A 19,300-nucleotide genomic window follows, 5' to 3' on the forward strand; every position below is an offset into this window, starting at 1 on the left:
TCTGACACCCCCTTCTCTGGGTTAAATCGACTTTTTCTTTCTCTTGCAGTCGACTGAAGAAAGAAGGCGACAAACAGTTGTAATAAATTATTTATTTGTAACGCTGGCTGTGGAAACCCCAGTCCTTGGGAAGGAGTGGAACATTTTTACATACGAGAAGAGCTACAAAAGGAAAAGAATATCTTATAAAGATTTCTTTATATATTTAAAACAGAAGCAACCACCCAACAAGTAGAGACTTATCAGCATAGTGTTCATTTGTAGAGAAGATTTCTCAAGACTGGTGTGGGTCTCCCTGCATGACAACGTATTCAGAAGCCTATTGGAAATACAGGACTGTGTGGAATATTCAGAGAACTTCCTGCAATCTTGGTTTTTTTTTTTTCTTTTTTTTTTCTTTTTTCTTTTCTTACTAGTTTGTTTTCAGTAGGTGCTAGAATCAGGTTCACAACACAAGTCACTGTGCGTGAAGAGACACTCAATGCATCTATAGCTATTTTAAAAAAAAAACAAGGATTGCAAGTAGGTGACATAACAAGCTCTGAATCCAAGTGCTATAATAATAAAAATCTACTTTTATTTTAATACATTGTAGGAAATCTTCATAATTTTAAAGAGAGCTCAGTTCTGCAGCATGGCTTTTTAAGTCTGTAAATATTAACTTTTTTTGGGTAGAGGGGAGAAACAAAAACAAAACAAAACTCCAGAAACATTTATCTTGATTTTCAGTAACATCACAAATTGTGAATTCCTACCTGGTATTGACAGAATACAGAGTTGATTTTTTAATAAAATATATATATATAATTATCCCTTTAATTAAAGGGAGTGATGGGTATCAATAATTTCAGATGGGTAAAAGCTTGAAATTTGGTTTGATATCAACAATAAGCATTAAAGGGATTTGCAGGGATAATGTTGCAAATGACTGTTTCTGTTCTTGGGTTTTTTTCGGTTGGTTTGGTTGTTTGGGGGTTTTCTGTTCGTGTTCCATCTCTCTGTTCTGCAGATGATTTCTGTTCAGTTGGGTTTCTCAGCAGCACAGATGTCCCTTGGAACCAGCCTGACCCTTTGGATCCCTCCTTCGGCGCTTTCATTTTCAGTGTGGCCACAAAGCACTTCTTCCCTGTGACCTTTGGAAACTTAAAACCTGAGGACACTGGGTTTAGACTGTAGGCAAAAAGTTCAAAGAAATAATCTGTTCTAAAGGTCTCTTTTTGAAAATGTTCTGTAGCTCAGAGCAGTACAGCCAGAATGTTGTCTGCATGTGCATATTTTGGAGGATGTGCTCTTTCTGGCCTCCTGTTTGAGAAGTTCTCAAGAAAAGTGGACTAAGGCAACTCGTTAAAAGTTGTTTTGCAAACACCAGTCTGTTTTTTCTCTTTGACTGTTTGAGTTTTGTTTTTATAAGCAAAAGCTCTTTAACTGCCACCAGTGTTCTGCATCTCAGGAACTTTTATTGCTTTGGCATTAACCTGATTATGGACAGTAACATTTACTGGCTGCCAGCTGATCCATGCAGGATAACTCCTGTTGGCTACTGAGGGTGGTGAGAGGAGAGGAACACACAGAAGGCCAGTGAGCATTATTCTGGAGACAGCTCTGCTTACTAGGCAGATTTTTTTTAAACATTTTTTCCCTGTTTTGCCACTTTTTCTTTGCCAGAGCAGAGGGTGATGTGACCAATGGACATCTGAACATGCTGGTCATTTTTTTTTCTGCTGGTGCACAACTTCCCCCCATTCTCTCTCTCAGCTCATGAGTGCTCTCTCTCTGCTGTTGTAGCCTGTTCAGTGTGATGGTTGTGTCCTAGGACTGTTCTGAGCCACCCGTGATAAATTTGTAGTTAATCAGTTGTTCTGATGGAAGGTGTGGCAGGCACAGTGCTCACCCACCTCCTGCACCTCAAACCTGCCCAAAGGTTGGTGTTGGACAGTCAGTGACAGCAACTTAAAGTAAATTTATGCATCTATTCCAGCTCACTTAAGGCAAGAGTGAGGAGAGAGACAGGAGGACTATTTCAGCTAATGCTGATCTCCCTTTCCTGCCCTCCATTCCAGATTTCTCAGTGCTAAAGAACTGCAGTAACACTTACCCAGTTCCAGCTGCTCTGTTTGAACTCTGTGTGGAGGTTTGAGGAGGAGCAGCTGGTGCTCCTGAGACTGGCAAAGCTTGAGGTCAATGTGGAATCAAGGAAGGGGAAGTTGCTGTGGGCAGTGATCAGGTGAAATGTTTTCCTTCTGAGCACAGTTTTTTACTTTTGCTCAGAGCTGAGTACCCAGAAGGAGGGCTCTGCTCAGCAGAGGGTGCCTCAGTTTGCTTTACAGGTCTGATTAGGCACATTTCAGTTAAATCTCTGCCCTCATTTTTTTATACTATGTGGAATTTGGGGGAGTTCAGCCACTTCAGCCATTTCTTCTGACCCTTCTCTTTGCCAATTTTTAGCCATAGCTCTTAAGAAAAAACCTAATTGCCTCCAATGGTCCTCTCTCTGTATTCCTTACTTTTTCAGCTGAAGTTGGCAGTCTGTTCAAATTTATTGGTTTTTTTTCCCACAGAAGAGCATTCTAATAATTTATGGGAGTTCTTTTGTTCACATCATTCAGCAAATAAGCACTGAAATTCTTCCATTTCAGCCCAGTGATTAACTACAACTTCACATGCAGTGGCTTTTGAAGCCATCTCGATGTTCGATGCCCTGTTAAAAAAACAACCCAGACCTCTTTTTGGTTTTCTTTTAAGAAATCTCTCACTTTTTTTTTTTTCCTCTGTTCTGAAAGTTTTATTTTTCAGACTTTGCTTTAGTGTTTTTTGAAACGTCTCTCTCTTGTTCTATGTCGTCATGGTTGAGCTTGTTTCACTGCACCGTTAAAGCAGAGTGTACATTCTGACTGCTACATTTATATATATCTTGAAGCTTAATGTATATATGAGTAGTTTGCCATGGGATAACACAGTGTAAACAGAGTAGAAACCCAGAAATCGTGACTTCTGTGTTCTCTCCATTTGAGTATTTTGTAATTTTTTTGAAATATTTGTGGACATAAATAAAACCAAGCTACACTACAGCAGCCAGGTTTTGCCTGCAAGCGAAATGTGTCTGTTGATTGTTGTTAGTTGGGGGGGGGAAAGAAAGAGTTGCTTTCATCTGGGATAATGTGGGATGCTGGTATGTGTGGTTCAAACCTGTCTGGGGGTTTTTTTTGGCTTTATTTTTTCCTTCTTTGAGATCATTTTGGTTTTAACCTACAGCACACAAACCCCACTATCGTGTCCCGTTCCAGCTCTGCATCCCCGAGGCACGTTGCTGCTGTAGGGCCACACTGCTCAATTTTGGCAGGTTCTTCCAGAAGTTAAGCAGTCAGAGGGATAAGAATGGATGTGTAAGGATGTGATTTCGTGGATTTCCAGTGTACAGTGGCTGAGCACAAACCAGTAGCTAAAATGAAGTATAAAGTGTGCAGAAGCTCTCACTGCCTCAGCCAGAGAACAATGGGAAGACGAGAACTTCTAATCCAGAGAGGACAATTTCCTAATTTCAGTGGAGTAGGAAAGACTGTCATCTCTTAAATCTGCTTTGTGAACTTAAGGTGTTCAGAAAACCTGCAAGGGAGAATGAGGCCTGATGAAGTGTAAGCTTGAAATTCAATATAATGCACTATATACACCCCAGCAGAGGAGGGTTTGTGCACATTTTTTCCAAAGAGATGTTATTTTGTGCCTTGCACACAACTGATACAAAGCTGGCAAGAGCCACATTCCAAAGGGGTAACTGCAGGGAGGGGGATGCACAAGAACTCTTAGTTGTCTTCTGAAAAGCTAAAATTTGCCTTCCAATCACATCAAGTGACATGTTTGTGTCCATTGTAGTGGCTCCCTGTCCTGCACCCAGCAGGGATTACAATGTGTGTGTGTGTGAGCTGGCTGGTGAGGGTTCCTTGTTTCCAGTTTGTGATAACTGGCATCCCCAAAACTTAGGGAAACGTTGGGGTGCCATGGAGAGCCATGGTGAGTATCTTTGCAGAATTAATTGCTTGGTCAGAAGGGAATGGGAAAGGCTGCATTCTTGACCCGGTTCTGCTTTGGTTTTAATCTGTGATTTTTTTTTTTTTTTTCAGAAATAGTATTATAGACTAGAAGAGGTATTTTGACTCCAGGCTAATTAGTGCTGGGAGCACTGTGAGCACAGTGTCCTGTTTTCCAGCGAGCTCAGAGCAGACAGAGGAGTCTCCATGACAAATGGCATGAGAGGCTGCTCTATTTATACCCTGTGGCATTTTATGAGGGGAAGGTCAGTTCTTGTCTGCTGGAAATAGCTTCTGAAAGTGCCTTTTTTTTTTTTTTCTTTCCTGAGCCTGGCTTGAACATGTGCTATTTATTTTGACATTTCTTTTTTTAATTCCTTGTACTTAACGTAGAACTCGAATGGGCCCGGGCTGCCCCTTTCTTGCCACAAGGTTCTGAGTTTCCGGATTTAAAATGATGAATTCTGCAGGGGGAGAGGGGCTGGAGAGGGTTTTTATTGCTGGGTAAATTGAAAACGATGTTAGTTCTTACGTTGTGGTCTCGTGTTAATGGGATCTTGGGTAAAGGCTGGAAGCCCATCAGTGGAGGGGCTTTGTTACATGCACAGAGTTCAGGTAGTGCTGTGTCAGCTGGAACACAGGGCAGGTGGGTTGGGATCCTTCCTGGGCCGTGGGATCACTTACAGAATGCCATGGAATGGTTTGGAAGGGACCTTAAACACCGTCTGACTCCAGCCCCTCACCACGGGCAGGAACTCGCCTTTCACAGCTGGCATCGTTTAGGATTTTTAACGAGGAGAAAAGGCGAAGCAGGTGCAATTAATTGCCTGTTAACGAGGGAAGGTCGCTCAGGTGTTGCTGCTTGTGAGATCTCTGCACTTTGCAGGAGCTCTTGGTGCTGGGTTTGGTGCTGAAGCCTTAAAACCTGTCTGTGAGGGGCCGGGCTGACGCACCTGAGGGAAGGGCGGGGCCCCTCAGCACCTGAGGGGAGGGTGTGGCCCCTCAGCCCCTGAGGGAGCCCCTGGCCCCGAAGGTTCTGGAAGGAGCTGATTGAAGCCCCTCAGGTAAGAGCCTTTCCCCTGCTGTGGTGGGAGGGAGTCGTGGGGCACAGCCTGTTCTCCCAGAGCAGCCACAGTGTTTTACCTGGGGAGGGAATCCCACACCTTGGGGTTCACTGTCCCCCACCCCCTGGCACTGCTCCTCAGTCTTGGCTTCCCCTCTGCCCCTCCTGGTGCTGTCCCTCAGTCCCCAAAGCACCTGGGTCCCTCTTGCCCCTGGGGCAGCCCAGACCCCACAGCCCAGGGGCTTGTTCTCGTTGCTCAGGTCTGTCCATGTTGCTGCTCATCCAGGTATCCCAGGCAGCTGCTCCTGTGTGGCAATTCCAGGACTTTTCCCTCCTTTGGTTCCCGGCTGTGACAGGTAAGCCTGAGAAAGCGTCGCTGGGGTTTGTGTTGGGTCCTTTTTTTAGGGTGGTTTTCACTCTAAGAGATCAGAAAGACTCAGTGTCTGATAGAGGGAAGAGCCTTCAGAGCCTTTGGGGTCCCCTGTGTGTACAAATCACCCTTTGCAAACTGCTGTGCTGCTCCTTTCCTTCTTTAATTAAACCTGATTTTCCTCGTGGTGTTGACTTTGCAAAAAAAAAAAAAAAATTCAAACTGGAGCAAAAGATAAAACCAACATATTGCAAACCACAAATCCCAAGTGGACAGTTCAGCCAGGTTATTGCTTTTTGTTCTTTATAAATGCTGATCTCTGTACAAGTGGTAGCTTTCCCCCCTTGCAAATTGAGCTGCTCTTTCCCACTTTCTCCCTAAAGAAAAATCCAGTGAAGGAATGTGGCAAAAAACCCATTTATCTGTGTAAACTCTCAGATGTTTTGACAAAACTGAATTCCAGAAGTCACCAGTGGCACCTGAATCTTGATATGCAGCAGGGGGTTCTGACACAACATAAGCTTGTCTTCCTTGGGGCTCACAAATGTGAGAAATGAGTCTTGACAACAAATATTGGTCACACCCATTTTCTGGTCAGATGAGTAATGGGAAAGGTTGGGGAAAAGACACCACAAAACATAGCATTTAGTGAGTGGAGGGGACACTTGGCAGGTGAGAGTCACATCCAGGACAGGGTTTGATTGTTGTTTTACGAAACCTCAGGTTTTGGAAGTCAGAGTATGTAAATTTTAGGGCATTAAATCAAGCCCAGCTTCAACATAAGCATGAGTAACTTTATTGATATTAATGCAGCAGTGCCCCAAAGCACACAGGTAACAACACAGTTGTCCAAGACATGGAAAAGGTCAAAGTGATTGGGTTGTTGCCCACTCTGTCCCTCTGCACGACTTTGTTGCGTCTTTCCAGTTCCCGAGTCCTGTTGCAATCCCTGTTTCATTACTCATTAGCTCTTTAAATATTAGTCCAGTGTCCTTACCTGTGGCAATGTCACCAGGAGGAGGAATTCCCTGCTCAGGTGCTGCTCATGAGCACTCCTGTCTCCTATTGCTGCAAGGCTGAGTTTCCTGCACCAGGGAACATGTGTATGGGAGAGAAATTACAGAACAAATTGATGGGCTGGCCTTGGAGAGCAGCTGTGTGTGGTGTCAGTGGAGCTGCATTTCACTTTGCCTGGGGTCTTGGTTTTGCTGGAATGGACAATTAGTCAAACTTGTAAGGTGGAAATGTCTCTGGCATTGTTGAAATGAGCCCTAATTGCAAAGCCTGGGCAGTTACAAGGGATCTTATTCTCACCCTGGTCGTGGCTGGATTTGTGCTCTCAAAATACCCACCCACAGCTTTGGGGGGGGGGGGGGGGTTGTTCCTCCCTGGAAGCTGAATTGTTTTATTGTCATCCAACTGTCCCTTTTATCCTTCTCTCCAGTCCGTTCCTTCACAGCTTAATGCTTTTTATAGAGTGGCAAATAAAATGGGCATCAACAGCAGGGTTTTAAGAAGTGCAGGGGGACACTCAGCAGCAAAGGGAGGAAAGGAACACTCCACCCAGTTCCCCTGAGGAGCTGCAGTGAGGGTCAGCACTTGGTAACACTGGGGGGTTTGTCACAATTATTGTGACAATTATTGGAAGTAGGGGTTGAGGATTAATGTATTCAGTGAATGCTGCAAAAGGACTCTGCTTCTGGTGAAACTGTCCTTTAACTCACTTTCATTGTTAAGAATAATATTAATTGATGTTAATTCTAGAGAAAAAAGTCGTTCATGTACTCGTTGTTAAGAAGAAAATTATTGACCTAGCATCCTGAAAACTGCTGTAATCATTTATACAGTAAAGTTTCTTGGTTTAGAGAGAATTTAACAGTCAGGATGTCCATTTTGAAATACGTGAGGTGGAACTAGAGGGTTCGTAGTTTGTCTGTCCTTCATCCATCAAGCTGCTGTATTAACACCTGGGCTGTGCTGAGTTTTGCTATCTGGTATTGATTAGGGAGGTGGAATTCTTCCCCAGCTGACTGATATTATGCCTTTAGAGTAGGTAAGACAGTAAAACATAATTTTTATGGGTTCTACTTGCATCTGCTGTTTTTACTCTTGTAACTGTTGTGTAGTGCTGTTGTGTAGGACAAATCTGGAGCACAGATTTCAATGACAGCAGCAAAACCCACAGGTCTGGTTTTGTTCCCTGCCATTTCTGTGCTGGCTGGGGACACGGATGCCAAGGGCAGTGAAAATCCATGCTAGATCTGTGCTCACCCTGGAAACAGAGCCACTAAAAGGGGTCCCTTTGCAGCACTAGAGCATTCCCATCCCTCAGCTGTCTCCAAGACTTGGGATGTGATGAACTGAGCGAGGACCGGGGGGGAAAACCCTCATGGTGTAAATTTGGGGTGGTCTCACAGTGTCCCACAGCAGCACCGAGTCTGTCCCGGTGTCAGTGTGTGAGGGAACGTTCACAGCCCGGTGACAGAAACCTCTGCAAGTGTCCGGGGCACACAAAGCAGGGAATTTTGCACTGGAAAAACGGGTTTCCAGACAAGCTCTCTGCGTGTGGTGTCGCTGCTCTCACCTGTTGCTTTGCTTGGTGCAGATCGTGTGATTCCAGACCACAGCATTCCAGGACTGTGGAAATATTTCCTCCCGTTCCCTTCCTCTGCTTTTATTTAAAAGCAAATCTCCTTGGATTTTTTCTGCAGACAGTACCCAGGGCCAGCAACTGCTGGGAGGTGCTGTGACAGGAATGCCTTCATCTAAATGTAAATTTTTGCTGCCCTGCCTCGGGCTGCTTTTAAGAGGCTTTTTCTGTGGGAAGCAGCCACCAAGTAATGGTCCCAATCAATTTATTCATGTCAATAAAAGGTCTTTTATATGCTTATTTGAAATGTATTGTTCTGGGGTGATAGGACCACTTTTGTTTTTTAAGCAGGTGTGGCAGAGGGAATGAGAAATAGGGAGAATAAAGGAGAAGGAAAGGGAATTGTGTAAGGCTGGGCAGGGAGAGTTACAACCCGGGGTCTTGAGTGCAAAGGGTGAGAAGAACTAAAGTGCCTTAATAGTGGAACACAAGGTGGAAGAAGGACAGAACTCCCTGAGCACTGGGACAGTCTCTTCTGACCTGAGTTGGGGTTGAGTGAAGGAGTTCAAGACAAACTCCCTGACAGAGACGGAGGGGAATATTTTCCCAGTCACTTCAGTGCAGTGACATCTGCCTGTCCATTGCCGTCTGGGACAAAGTCAGCTTGAAACTCTCTTATCCCACCCCCTCCTGGCTGGTTAAAAGGGAAAGCAGGTGAAGTTGGGCTGCCCCAGAGCGCAGAACGTGACTCTTTTTTTTTTTTTTTTTACATATTTCTTATTCCACATCAAAACGTGAATCCTCTGTGTGTGTCTCCTGCCAGCACCACCCCCGAGCGGTGCCTGGCGTTTCGTTTCACTTTGACTTGTGCCTGTTCGAGGTAACCTCACTGTGTTCTGACAGCGAGGGGCTAATGGGCACAGGCAGGTGTTGATGGCAATTTAAAGTGCTCTGCCGATGCAGCTCAGTCGTGTAATCCTCCCTGCAACTCCCGGCTTTTATTTCCCTCAAACAGCATTTTGGCATTCATGACAAATTACTTAATGGCCCATTGAAAGACAAATCTGTCCCACAGGGCTGCGAAGGTGGTTTTGCCAACCTGTCCGGGTGCAGTTTTGGTTCTGCCACCAATCCCAGCGCTGGCATTGCTCTGCCTTGGTTTCCCTGTGTGAAAAAACAGAGGTGAAAAGATTCTTGCTTGCTCTAAATTACAGTTTTGTGCTTTCAAAAGAGCTTTGAAAAGATGGATTTCTACTGTTTGTGTTGGTGAAATACAAATGGAGGAGAACTTAGTAACGGGTTTGGAGCCCCTCGAATCCTGGTGGCTGCAGAATTAATAACTGCACATGATTTCAGGTGTGGTCTGAACCTCGGCTGCTGGGCTTACTGACATCTGTTCTAATGAGGTCTTGTAGTTCCACGCTGTGGATCTGCCCCTCATGCTCTGGAGCTGAGGAGGCACTGAGATAATGCCTCAGTCCCCGGTGCTCCTCACTGCTGCTGACCTGTTCCAGCCTCTGCAGTGATCCATCATGAGCAAGGGCTGTTGAGTTCAGCTGCATTTATCTGCAGTAATGGAGAGCAGTGCTTACAGTCTGTTACCTAAATGTGGGATGTCTGTAGGACACAGAGCTTGTTTGCACAGCCCCTGTTTGCTCTGGGACACCACAGGACACGAGCTGAGCCTTTGCTGTGACATTTGGAAAGGGAAGATCCGGGTTCCTACTTCTTATTCCTTGTTATGTGTGGGCCTTTGCCGTGGATAAAGTCTCTCTCTTAATGAATTGTCTGGCTTTTACTGGCCGAGGAATGCTAACAGGCATCTCAGCCCTGTCCCCACAGCTCGGGGGATGTGGCTGCCCCTTTTTTTAGCAGCAGTTTAATGTGCTGTGGGGGTGCAGTGCCCCTGCAAACTGCCCTGCCCTGTGCCAGACGGCTCTGAGTCGTGTGGAACAGACACTCTGGGCTGCGGGGACCGGGGCTGTCTCTGCCTGGGCCCCCGGGGCTCTTGTCTGACTGATTTTTTTTTATTTACAAGCCTGCAAATAAGTAAATACGAGCAGCTGGCTGGTGGCCCTGGCAGCGCCGTTCCCGTGCCCAGCTGGACGGCAGGGACTTGGCAAAGCCGCCTTCCCGGCTGGAATGCTGGCCCCGGGGCAGGGAACTCCCTCTGCCTCCCTGGGGGGCGGGATGGCACGGACAGTGCCATGAGAGGAGACACCGTCCCAAGGAGGACCAAGGGATCTGAGGCGAGTTGGAGCCAAACCAATTGTCCCGACTTCTTCCCCGAGTGGGATTTGAGAGCTTCCTGCAGCGCTTGATTTCTGCCCGTGACTCACCCAGGTCTTTCCCTGTCCAGCTCCCTCCCTCTTTTCCCGGAGCTCCATCCCCTGGACACAGCCTGTGGACACTGAGGGGCTCCAGGTTGTCTCCGGGGCTGTCCCTGTGCCCTGGTACCCCGGGATGCTCCCGGTGCCATTGCAGCGTTTGCCACGGGATGGCAGCAGATGCTCGGGGAAAAAAAAAAGGGACTCCAACCCTCGCCCTCCAGCATCTGTTTCCGGGAAAACTTGGGGAACTCCGAAAAAGCAAGACTTCCACAAACAGGGAAGGATGGGCTTCCTCATAGCAGGGGAGAAAAGGCCTCTGAGACCTGGGGCCACACAACGCTGCGAGTCCGTGGCTTTCCTTGGGTTTCTTTCATTCTGCAAAAATAAGTTTTATGTGCCAAAACTTTCCAGCTGCTTCCTCCTCTTTCCCCCTTTCTGGCTGGGCACCTTTTGGCACTGCAGAGTGGCCACAATTCTATTTTATTTTGCTCGTTCCTCATTGGGGGCTGGGAGACACAGACCTTTTAAGTGAGCTGCTCAATGAGTGTGTGTGTGTGCACATTTATATCCTGGGGGAATGCAGTCAGGGAATTTTTGTCTGGGCTCCTGTGTGAGGTGCCCTGCCTCCTGCAGCCTTGCTTTCCCTCCCTCCACGGGGGGCTTTTCATGCCCTCCTATACACACAGGGATATAAACACAAGGAAGCTGCGCTGGGATTATTTATTTCTTTTAGATGGACTCCCCTTTGAACTTGAAAAATAAACAAGCCATGCAATAACATTTAATATAACCAGCCAAGCTATCAACAGCCCTCTTCTCCCACACCATCCAGCAGCTGGGGGATGGCACAAGAGGTTTCTTCTATTTTTTGTGTGTGTGTTTTTTGTCTTTCTTGGTTTGGCTGTGCCAGCCCCTCGAGAGGGAGGTGCCGGTCAGTGATGTCACTTGTCAAGCAGATGTGCTGTGGTGATCAATGGCCAGTGACAGCCCTGACAGCCAGGAAAGAAAGCCCTGACCCTCAGACTCTCATGTGCAGCTGGTTGGCCACTCTTGGCACTCCATGGACAGCAAGAGCTTTCTGTCCTGGCACTTTTTGTCTGGGAGGAATCTTGATCCATATTGAATTTTGGGAAGCGGGCTGCCAAATTCAGCTCAGGGCCTCAGTATTGGGGTAGCAAAGTCTGTGTTGTATTGGCAGATCAGAGGTTTGACAGAATCAAACCCTTCAGAGACAGTTGTGGAGCCTTTCTGCAGCTCTGGACCTGCTCTAACATGACCCATTCTGCCCCAAGTGTATCATGGTCAAGAATACCCCGGGCTGTGACTTGGTCACTGACACCATGAAACTCATGCTGAGATATTTCATCCCAAATCCCAAACTGCATCACAGCAGCAAGGGCAGGTTTGGGTGACAGCTCAGCCAGTAGGATGAGCCAAATTTCCTGGCTGTGGATGATACCTGTGTGTCTGTACCTGAAATATGGATAATACTACGTGTAACTCTTTTTTTGTTTTATGTAAAGGGATTGTGGCGAGCTGACAATATCTAAGAATTATTTAAAGTGAGTTAATTAAGGTAGTAATTAGTGATGTTAGGCAATATCTAATTACTGGTGCCAGGCAAGCTCTTTGGGGGTAGCAGTGGGGCCTTGCCTGTGTTAAGAACACCAGCAGTGCTTTGTCAGTGCTGCAGAAAACAAGTGGTGAGGGAACAGGAGCTCAGAGCAACAGAGTGTGCTGCTGGAAGCCCTGGGAGAGACACAGGGAATGGCAGCAGGTGCCTGGCTCCTGCATCCTTTGGTGGCCTGTGTTTATATAGCTTGTGTGTGTGTATATATATATATAGATGAATTTGGGTGTGTGTATATATATATATATGCTGAATTTGTGTGTGTGTAGCACTGCTTTGTGTGTGCAGATCTGCCAGCACAATGTCCATAGGGGCTGGTCTGGGTTATTGATTCCAAGCATTGGTGATTCCAAGGTTTTCTCTTTGTCCCAGGTTCTTGTAGTCCTGCCTCTCAGCTTATTTAGGACAGAAGTCTGTGTCCATCAGGTTGTCTGGTCTTGGGTTTTCCAAGGAAAGCAGGCTGTGTCCCCCAGGGCTGGGAGTGCTGTTACAACCTTCTTGGCACCCTTTCTGCAGACCACTTTTCAAACTGTATAAAGGGGAGAGGAAATTCTTTGAGTTTGGTCCCCTTTTTAATTTTTCCTAACCCATCCCTGTCGAGTTTGTTCACTGTGGTGTCTCTCTACCCCTGGAATTTTTTATGGAAGTGTTTCACAACCTTTCCCCATCCATCCCTTCTGCTGGGGAGCTGCAGGACAGGAGAGGGCTCAGCTGCTGCCACGTGCTCTTTGCTGGTGACAGGCCCTGTGAAGGCTGAGGAAAGCTCTGACTTAGTTTTTCATTACATTCCTTGCTGGAGCTCCCATGGGACGAAGGGCACGGGGAAATCACATCACAAACTTGGCTTTTAAAAGGCAGAAACACACAACCTGTTTCTGCCTCGGTGAAACACCCACGGGCACCCCTGAAAGGCAGGGGAAAAACATGTTACAAGTTCAAGGACGAGGCTGAATGTTGTGCAGCAGCACTGCAGTCAAAGGAGTGGAGCCCAGTGGAGCCTCCAGGCTTGTTTGGAATGCTGCATTCCTGCTTTATGGCTGCAAAGGCCAATTTTACAACCTGATCAGCAGCTAATCTGTACTCCTGCACGGTGCACGAGTGTCGTGGATGCTCAGAGATGGAAAGCAATCCGGCCATCCAGTGCCAGGAGCATCTCTTCAGCCTTAGTTGCTCAGTCAGAAGTGTTTAGCTTTGTGTTCTCCGTGAGGTTTTGTCCCCAGCCAGCAGTGAGGAGCGTGCCTTGTCACTCCTATGAGAGCAGACAGGAACAAATGACCCGGGGACAGGAGCCTGTGGGGTCTGCTCAAGAGTCCATCCTGCACCTCACCTTCTGCAGCGCTGCTGGTGGGGAACAACTCACTCGTGTCGCTCCGGATGCTTGTGGAGGAAGGAAGGGATTTATGACCTTCTCCCCTACTCCCCATCCACCTCTAGTGTTTTCCTTCCCCCCTCACCTCTGCCTCCCCAGAGCTGGAGGGTCAGGAGTTTAAACCCTGCTTTGGGCAGCTCCTCAGTTGCTCCCATGTGTAGCTTCTGCTGGTTGCATTTAAATTATTGCCCTGGAAATGAGCCCACTTGAATGACTTCCTCGTGTATCCATATATAAAAACACCCATAGATTGGCCCCCTTTGTCTGTATTGACACGTAGGGCTGGCCAAGCTATTCTTATCTTTTTTAATGGATGAGAAATGGCTGCTGTTAATCCTGTGTGATGGCTGAACTCACTGGGTCAAGTACAGCTCTCTGTTCGCCTGTCTGAGATCTGCTGTACTGTAAATACCTTTTCCAGCGTGAAACTCCTTTTTTTTGCCATTTCTGATGTCCCTGGTCCAACAGCAATATTGATTTCTTATATGCAGTGAGCATGATTTACTGCCCATTTTCTGGAGACGTTTCCTTGGGCTGCAGTACCATCCTCTTACCTTCCAGAAATGCCTTTTCATTTGGCTTTTCCTTCAAGGCCCTCAACCACTATCCAGCTCCTGGCAAGTCCCTCCCCACCCCATCCTACATTTACCTCACCTCTACTTTTGTCCCAAAAAAGAGCCCCAACCCAAGGATTCACCTTGAGAAGGACATCCAAAGAATGTTTTTTCTGTTGGGTAAAAACTTCTTGACAGTTCTAAAAGGCAGGGAGATGACTGTGAGATCAACGAGGTTCAACCTTGAAGGAGTAATCAGTGCTTTGAAAGGGACCAGAGAGAGGGGAAGAGAAATAGTTCCCCCTTAGGTGTCTTCCTTTGTATTGCTTTTTTCCACACCAATGTATAGGCTTGGCCAATCTGTTGTTATCTTCTGCTTTCAGTGAAATGCAATATTAATTCTTCTTGCTGATAACCTGGACTTGTGGGTAAAATACAATCTGTTCAAGTGCTGTGGTCTTTGGACGATCTATATGGACACTGAACACTCCCTGGGAATTGCAGTGCTCTGTCTGGGTCTGTGTGCACACAAGCCCTGGAGAGACACCCAGTCTAATTAGCAGTGATTGGGGGGAAGCAGCTCGCTCGTTAGGATGAGGATGCAATAAATAAAATATCAGCCAGGGAAGGGTGGGTGAGGCAGGAGACACAAACAGGGCCGTGCAAAAGGGTTGTTTTTTTTAAAAAAGAAAAAAGAAACGCTGTGGGGAGCCCACAGTAAAGGAAAGACTGTCAAAAATGCACACAATATTCCATTTGCTGCCTGCCCCCGTGGAATGCCTGGTATTATGCAGTCTGGGACTTCTGGGAAATCAATCCCATGCACATGACTGTGCTTCTCTTTTCCCAATAGCAAGGAAGGATTTCAGCACATGCCAGGGAGAAGACGTGAGAGGCTTCTCTAACTGGCTTGTGTTTCAGCATTTGTTCCATTCATTAAATTAGCCCTTTAAAGACACCGGTGGAGGTTGGTGGCAGTTCACAGCATGTTTTTGTGGAAAGGTTTATCTGCCATTGCTGCCTCAGCCTTTCTCAGTGCTTCAGCTTCCTCTTCTGGAGACTTGGGAGTGGTGTGAAGTTTGCACTAAGGATTAGTAAATGCCATCTGGGATCTTCAGTGAAAAAGATTCCGAAGGGGCTCAACATAAAGTCGGGAAACCACGTTGGAAAAGTTTGTCCATGTGTCCTAAATGAAAAATATGTTGGATTTTAGTCTGGTTTAGCAGCTTGGACAAAAGACTGCATCAGTGTTGAGAGGGTTTAATCTAAAAAAAACCCCAAACCCTTAGCACTTAAAATGGGGCTTTTGGCCCAGTGTTTCTCTGTCCATATGTGTAAAACATTAAGGGATGTTTTTGCCTGCTCTGACAGCACCATTAGCACTGGTGCAGCAGGTACCCCCCAGCTCCTTCCTTAGAGCTGTTTATTCTGTGCTGAGGGGGTTTGTTCTGGCTGGGATCAGGCTGGCCCTCTGCTTCAAGACTGTCAGAAAAGGCAATGGTCTTGTATTTGTACAAAGGAGAGAAAAGGGAGAAGTTTTGTCCCGGTTTGCAGTCTGCAGGTTCTGAAAACGTACACCTCAAAAGTAAAAAATGCTCAGTGAAAACTGGAGACATCAAAGTGTCCCATAATCACACGTGGAGGTGAGGGGATCTCAGCACTGGCTGGTTTCATGGGGCACCCAGGAGGAGAACCACTGGTGGGGTAGAACAAGGTCAGACAAGTCCTTCTAGGGCAGAAGAGCCGTTCAAAAATCATTTTGGTGCTTAACAGGAAGGCAGTGAAGCGACTAAAAAGCGGGTGTGATATGTTGAGATAATCTAATATAAGGAAGTACCCTGGAGGCAGAAGAAGCTGTGTTTAAAACCAATCAGCAGCCACTGGAAAGCCTTATCAGGAGCAGCAGGAAGTTGGCATAATCAATCCTAGGAGGAACACGGTTCTTTGCTGCAGCAGGTAGAGCTATGACATATGTGAAATAGAGGTATTTCACATCTGGGTAATGTGACTTGGATTATCCTGAGTCCAGCAGCTGGATAAAACTTAAAAAAATAAGAGCCAACCAAAAAAATTTAAAAAAAAAACAAATCAAAACACAAAAAAAGGCAAACTCAAAAAAGCCCAAACAACACCAAAACAAGCAAAAAAAAAAAAAAATGTTGACTCTACTGTCCTTAAAGGATCACGTGCCACTCTTCACAAGAGATCTCTGAATTCAAATGCTGGGAAGTAAAAATACATTGTGCCAAAGAGCTTTGCTGGTTAACTGAACAGTTTTCATGTGTCCTGTTAAACTGGCACACAGCATCGAGGTTCTCTGTTAAAAACTGCTGTACCTGCTGTTGTAGCTGTGAAATGATCCTCATCCCATAGGATGCTTCCAGATGTGTGAGGACAGACCCTTTCTAGTTGGAGTGTTCAGACTTGTGACACAACTTCATGAAGATCTCCCGGCCTCCTGTCAATGAGCAGAGTCTGCTCAGGGGCTGCTGCAAAGCAGGAGCAGCTCATTTTTCTGCTTCTGTCCTCCCTGTTCACCTCAAGGATGGAAATGATGGAAAACACCCCTGGTACCGTGTAAAATCCAACTGGTGAGTCCCCAACTTGGACCCCAAAGTCAGAGCAGATCAAAACAGGCCTGTGTGATTTCCAACTGGAACATGCTTAGGACTCCTGAACATTAAAACTGCAAAGCAAAGGTTTGGATTAACCTTGCCTTCCTTCCAGCATGGTTTTGGTGCAAGGATTCCTCTCCAGGTGCTGAGGGTGCCTGGGTTGGTTAGTCAGACAGACAGACAGACAGGCTGGTGTTCTGGGTTGCACTGGAAATGTTTTTACCAAGTGTCTTCCTCAGGCAGGTGAGCACAACCCTTGTTTCTTTGCACAAGCCTTGTGTGTGTGTGTAAATATAAGTATGCAGGTAGGCACAGAGAAATGGTTGAATATCTGTGTGTGTCTGTGCTCACAAATATAAATACACACAAGAGAGAACAAAACAAACCCCTCCTGAGTGAAAGAGGAGGAGGCAGACAAGGGAAGGAGGATCTGGGTGTGTAGTGCTGAGCAAGAGAAGCTTTTCCAGGCCTGCCAGAGGAAACAGGTGAGACAAACCCTCACCTTCAAGGCACTGAGAGACAGGGAGCTCTGGCACACGAGAGCTTCCAGCCAGGGCTCTGATCCTGGCATGATGGAAATGGGACAGAAGTTCAGCATTGCCACTGGCTGAGCACGGGATAATGAGGGCACAGACAGCCACGGCCGGGCTCATTAGCCATTCTGCTGCCCAATTAGGCTGGGAGCTAATTGCTCACTAATGAGACCGTACCTGCTGAGGCAGCTGGGCTTCCCTGGAACTCGCGGCTGGAGCCGCAGCAGACGCCGGGGAGAACAGAGGCAAGATCTGAAACCGAGGAAATGGAAAAACTCCTCTGCCACCGAGGAAGGTTTTTGCTGCCTCTGCCGCCGCTCCCCGGGGACAGCAGTTCGATTCCTGGCACCGCTGCTGCCTGAGAGGCACCTCAATTAGCCCCGAGCTGCCACCGGAGGCTTCCTGTTGCTGGCATCCCACGGCCCTGGCACTAATGACGTGGAAAAGGAGCGGCTGAGGCGAGGATGCTGCGGGGTTTAAGGTGGAGGGTTGCTGTGACCCGTATTTCTCTCCTGAACATCCTCTGGAGAGCAGCCAGGGCTCCGGCTCGGGGGAGGAAGGAGGTGGTTTGAAACGCAGTAACCACAGACAAGGGTCAGCAATAGGATGCTGGAGAAAGCAAACTGCAAGCCCGTCTCTGCAGGACGTGGGGCCACATCAGCAGCCCTGGGAACATCTCCTGGAAAACGAAAGCTGGAAGCAGTGATGTGCTTTAACACCATACCTCAGCTGTCTCTCGACACAGACTTATTTTATCAAGCAGTGAAAGCTCAGGGAGTTAATTCTCATCGAGAATTAACTTTTGTTAAGGTTTGTCTTTGTGTCCAAAGGTTACCTACACCCCTGACATGTCAGGCCATCGTGTGCACTTCTGCCCACTCAGCAGAACGTGGTGGTTGGTGGTTCCCACTTGCCCCAAGTTATACTTGGGGGGGGGAAGGGGGCTTGGAGGCCTCCCCAGAGCAGCAATGGGAGTAATGCACAAAAAAATTCCTATTTCAGTTTGGAGACTCCCTGTCTCAAAAGGAAGCAGAGAACCACTGGCTCAGGCTTCACACTCCTGTGTCTTTTGGAACGGGCCCACACGGTTTTTGTGTGCAGAGGTGGCTGCAGGAGGAGGGAATGAGGAGGGAAGGAATGCATTTCTCATTATGTGCTGCAGCCTCTCTGCTCTGGCAGCCTGAGAAGAGAAATTCTCTCTCCCTCCCCTGGCCCTCTACCCCCTGCAGCTTGCTGATTATTTTTGGCTGAGGTGGAAAGCACAGCCCTAGCATTTTTCCCAACAGGGAGTGACCCAAGCAGGAGGGGAGGGAAGCCTGGGGCTGTTCCCTTTGTGCTGTTTCAATCAATAGCCACACTTTTGCATGTCCAGAGCTCCTTTCCTCTGAGCTCACCAAAGAGCTTTAGGAGCTATTCCAGCTCTCCAGGTCGCCCTCAGCTCTGTTTAGCAGAGGGGGAAACTGAGGCACAGTTACCCTCAGTCACACAGGGAGCCTGTGACTTCCCATCTGGTTTGTGTAAGCTTTTTTCCTCAGGCTCATCTCGTGCTGTTGAGGGCCCTTGTTCCCTGCTCTGACTGTTGTGCTGTGGTTCCCTCCTGGCTGCATCATTGCTGTTGGTACAGTTTCTGAATGGGAAGGTTCCTCTGGGTTGTGCCTTTGGTGGTCTCTTAAAATACATCCTTGAAAAGCTGGCTCTCCCAGGCACAGGGGCTTGGCTTTTGAGGAACAGTGCCATGAGTGTGGGAGTCAAGTTGACTGCAGAAATTGCATTTGGAAAGCCGAGTGGAGAAGAAAATTGTGGGGTCAGTGGCACCCCAATGAGGCTGTGAGTGGTCTGTCCTCCCACTCCCAGACATCAGCACCGTGTGTGCAGGGTTAAAGCAGGGTTGGGTTTTCCAGGTTCTCCCCTCTGCACTCCCCCACTGCCCCAAGGCAAACTCGGGAGCAGCCTGCCTTGTTTCCTCAGCTAATAGGAAGCACATGAGGAGCACAGTCAGGCACGGGGACAGCAGTTGGGAATGATTCATCTAGGACACAAACAGGAATCCAGCACTGGCTGATCCCTGGGCAGGGCCTGTCCACTGCTCCAGGCCCTTCCAGGGGGTGACTAAAACTCTGGAGTCCCCCTCCAGCCCCAGCAGTGACTCACTTCCTCCAGCCTTGGCAGCAGGGACATGCAGGAGGGCCAACTTCGATGCTTTGGGGCATTAAACCTCCCA

At 47.5% G+C, this 19,300-nt stretch overlaps 1 protein-coding gene across 8 annotated transcripts in view; it reads left to right on the plus strand.

Annotated features, from left to right (window-relative positions):
- RERE (arginine-glutamic acid dipeptide repeats) overlaps positions 1 to 3,095 on the plus strand; it is a 206,126-nt gene extending 203,031 nt beyond the window's left edge. For all 8 annotated transcript variants that reach the window (XM_032709297.1, XM_032709302.1, XM_032709296.1 and 5 more), the window contains one exon: positions 50 to 3,095. In XM_032709297.1, the coding sequence (XP_032565188.1) occupies positions 50 to 83 (34 nt within the window). In that variant the 3' untranslated portion in view covers positions 84 to 3,095. The remainder of the gene's footprint in view (positions 1 to 49) is intronic.
- The last annotated feature ends 16,205 nt before the right edge of the window (positions 3,096 to 19,300 follow it).

This window comes from Chiroxiphia lanceolata, chromosome 22 (assembly GCF_009829145.1).
Source record: "Chiroxiphia lanceolata isolate bChiLan1 chromosome 22, bChiLan1.pri, whole genome shotgun sequence".
Lineage (NCBI taxonomy): Eukaryota > Metazoa > Chordata > Aves > Passeriformes > Pipridae > Chiroxiphia > Chiroxiphia lanceolata.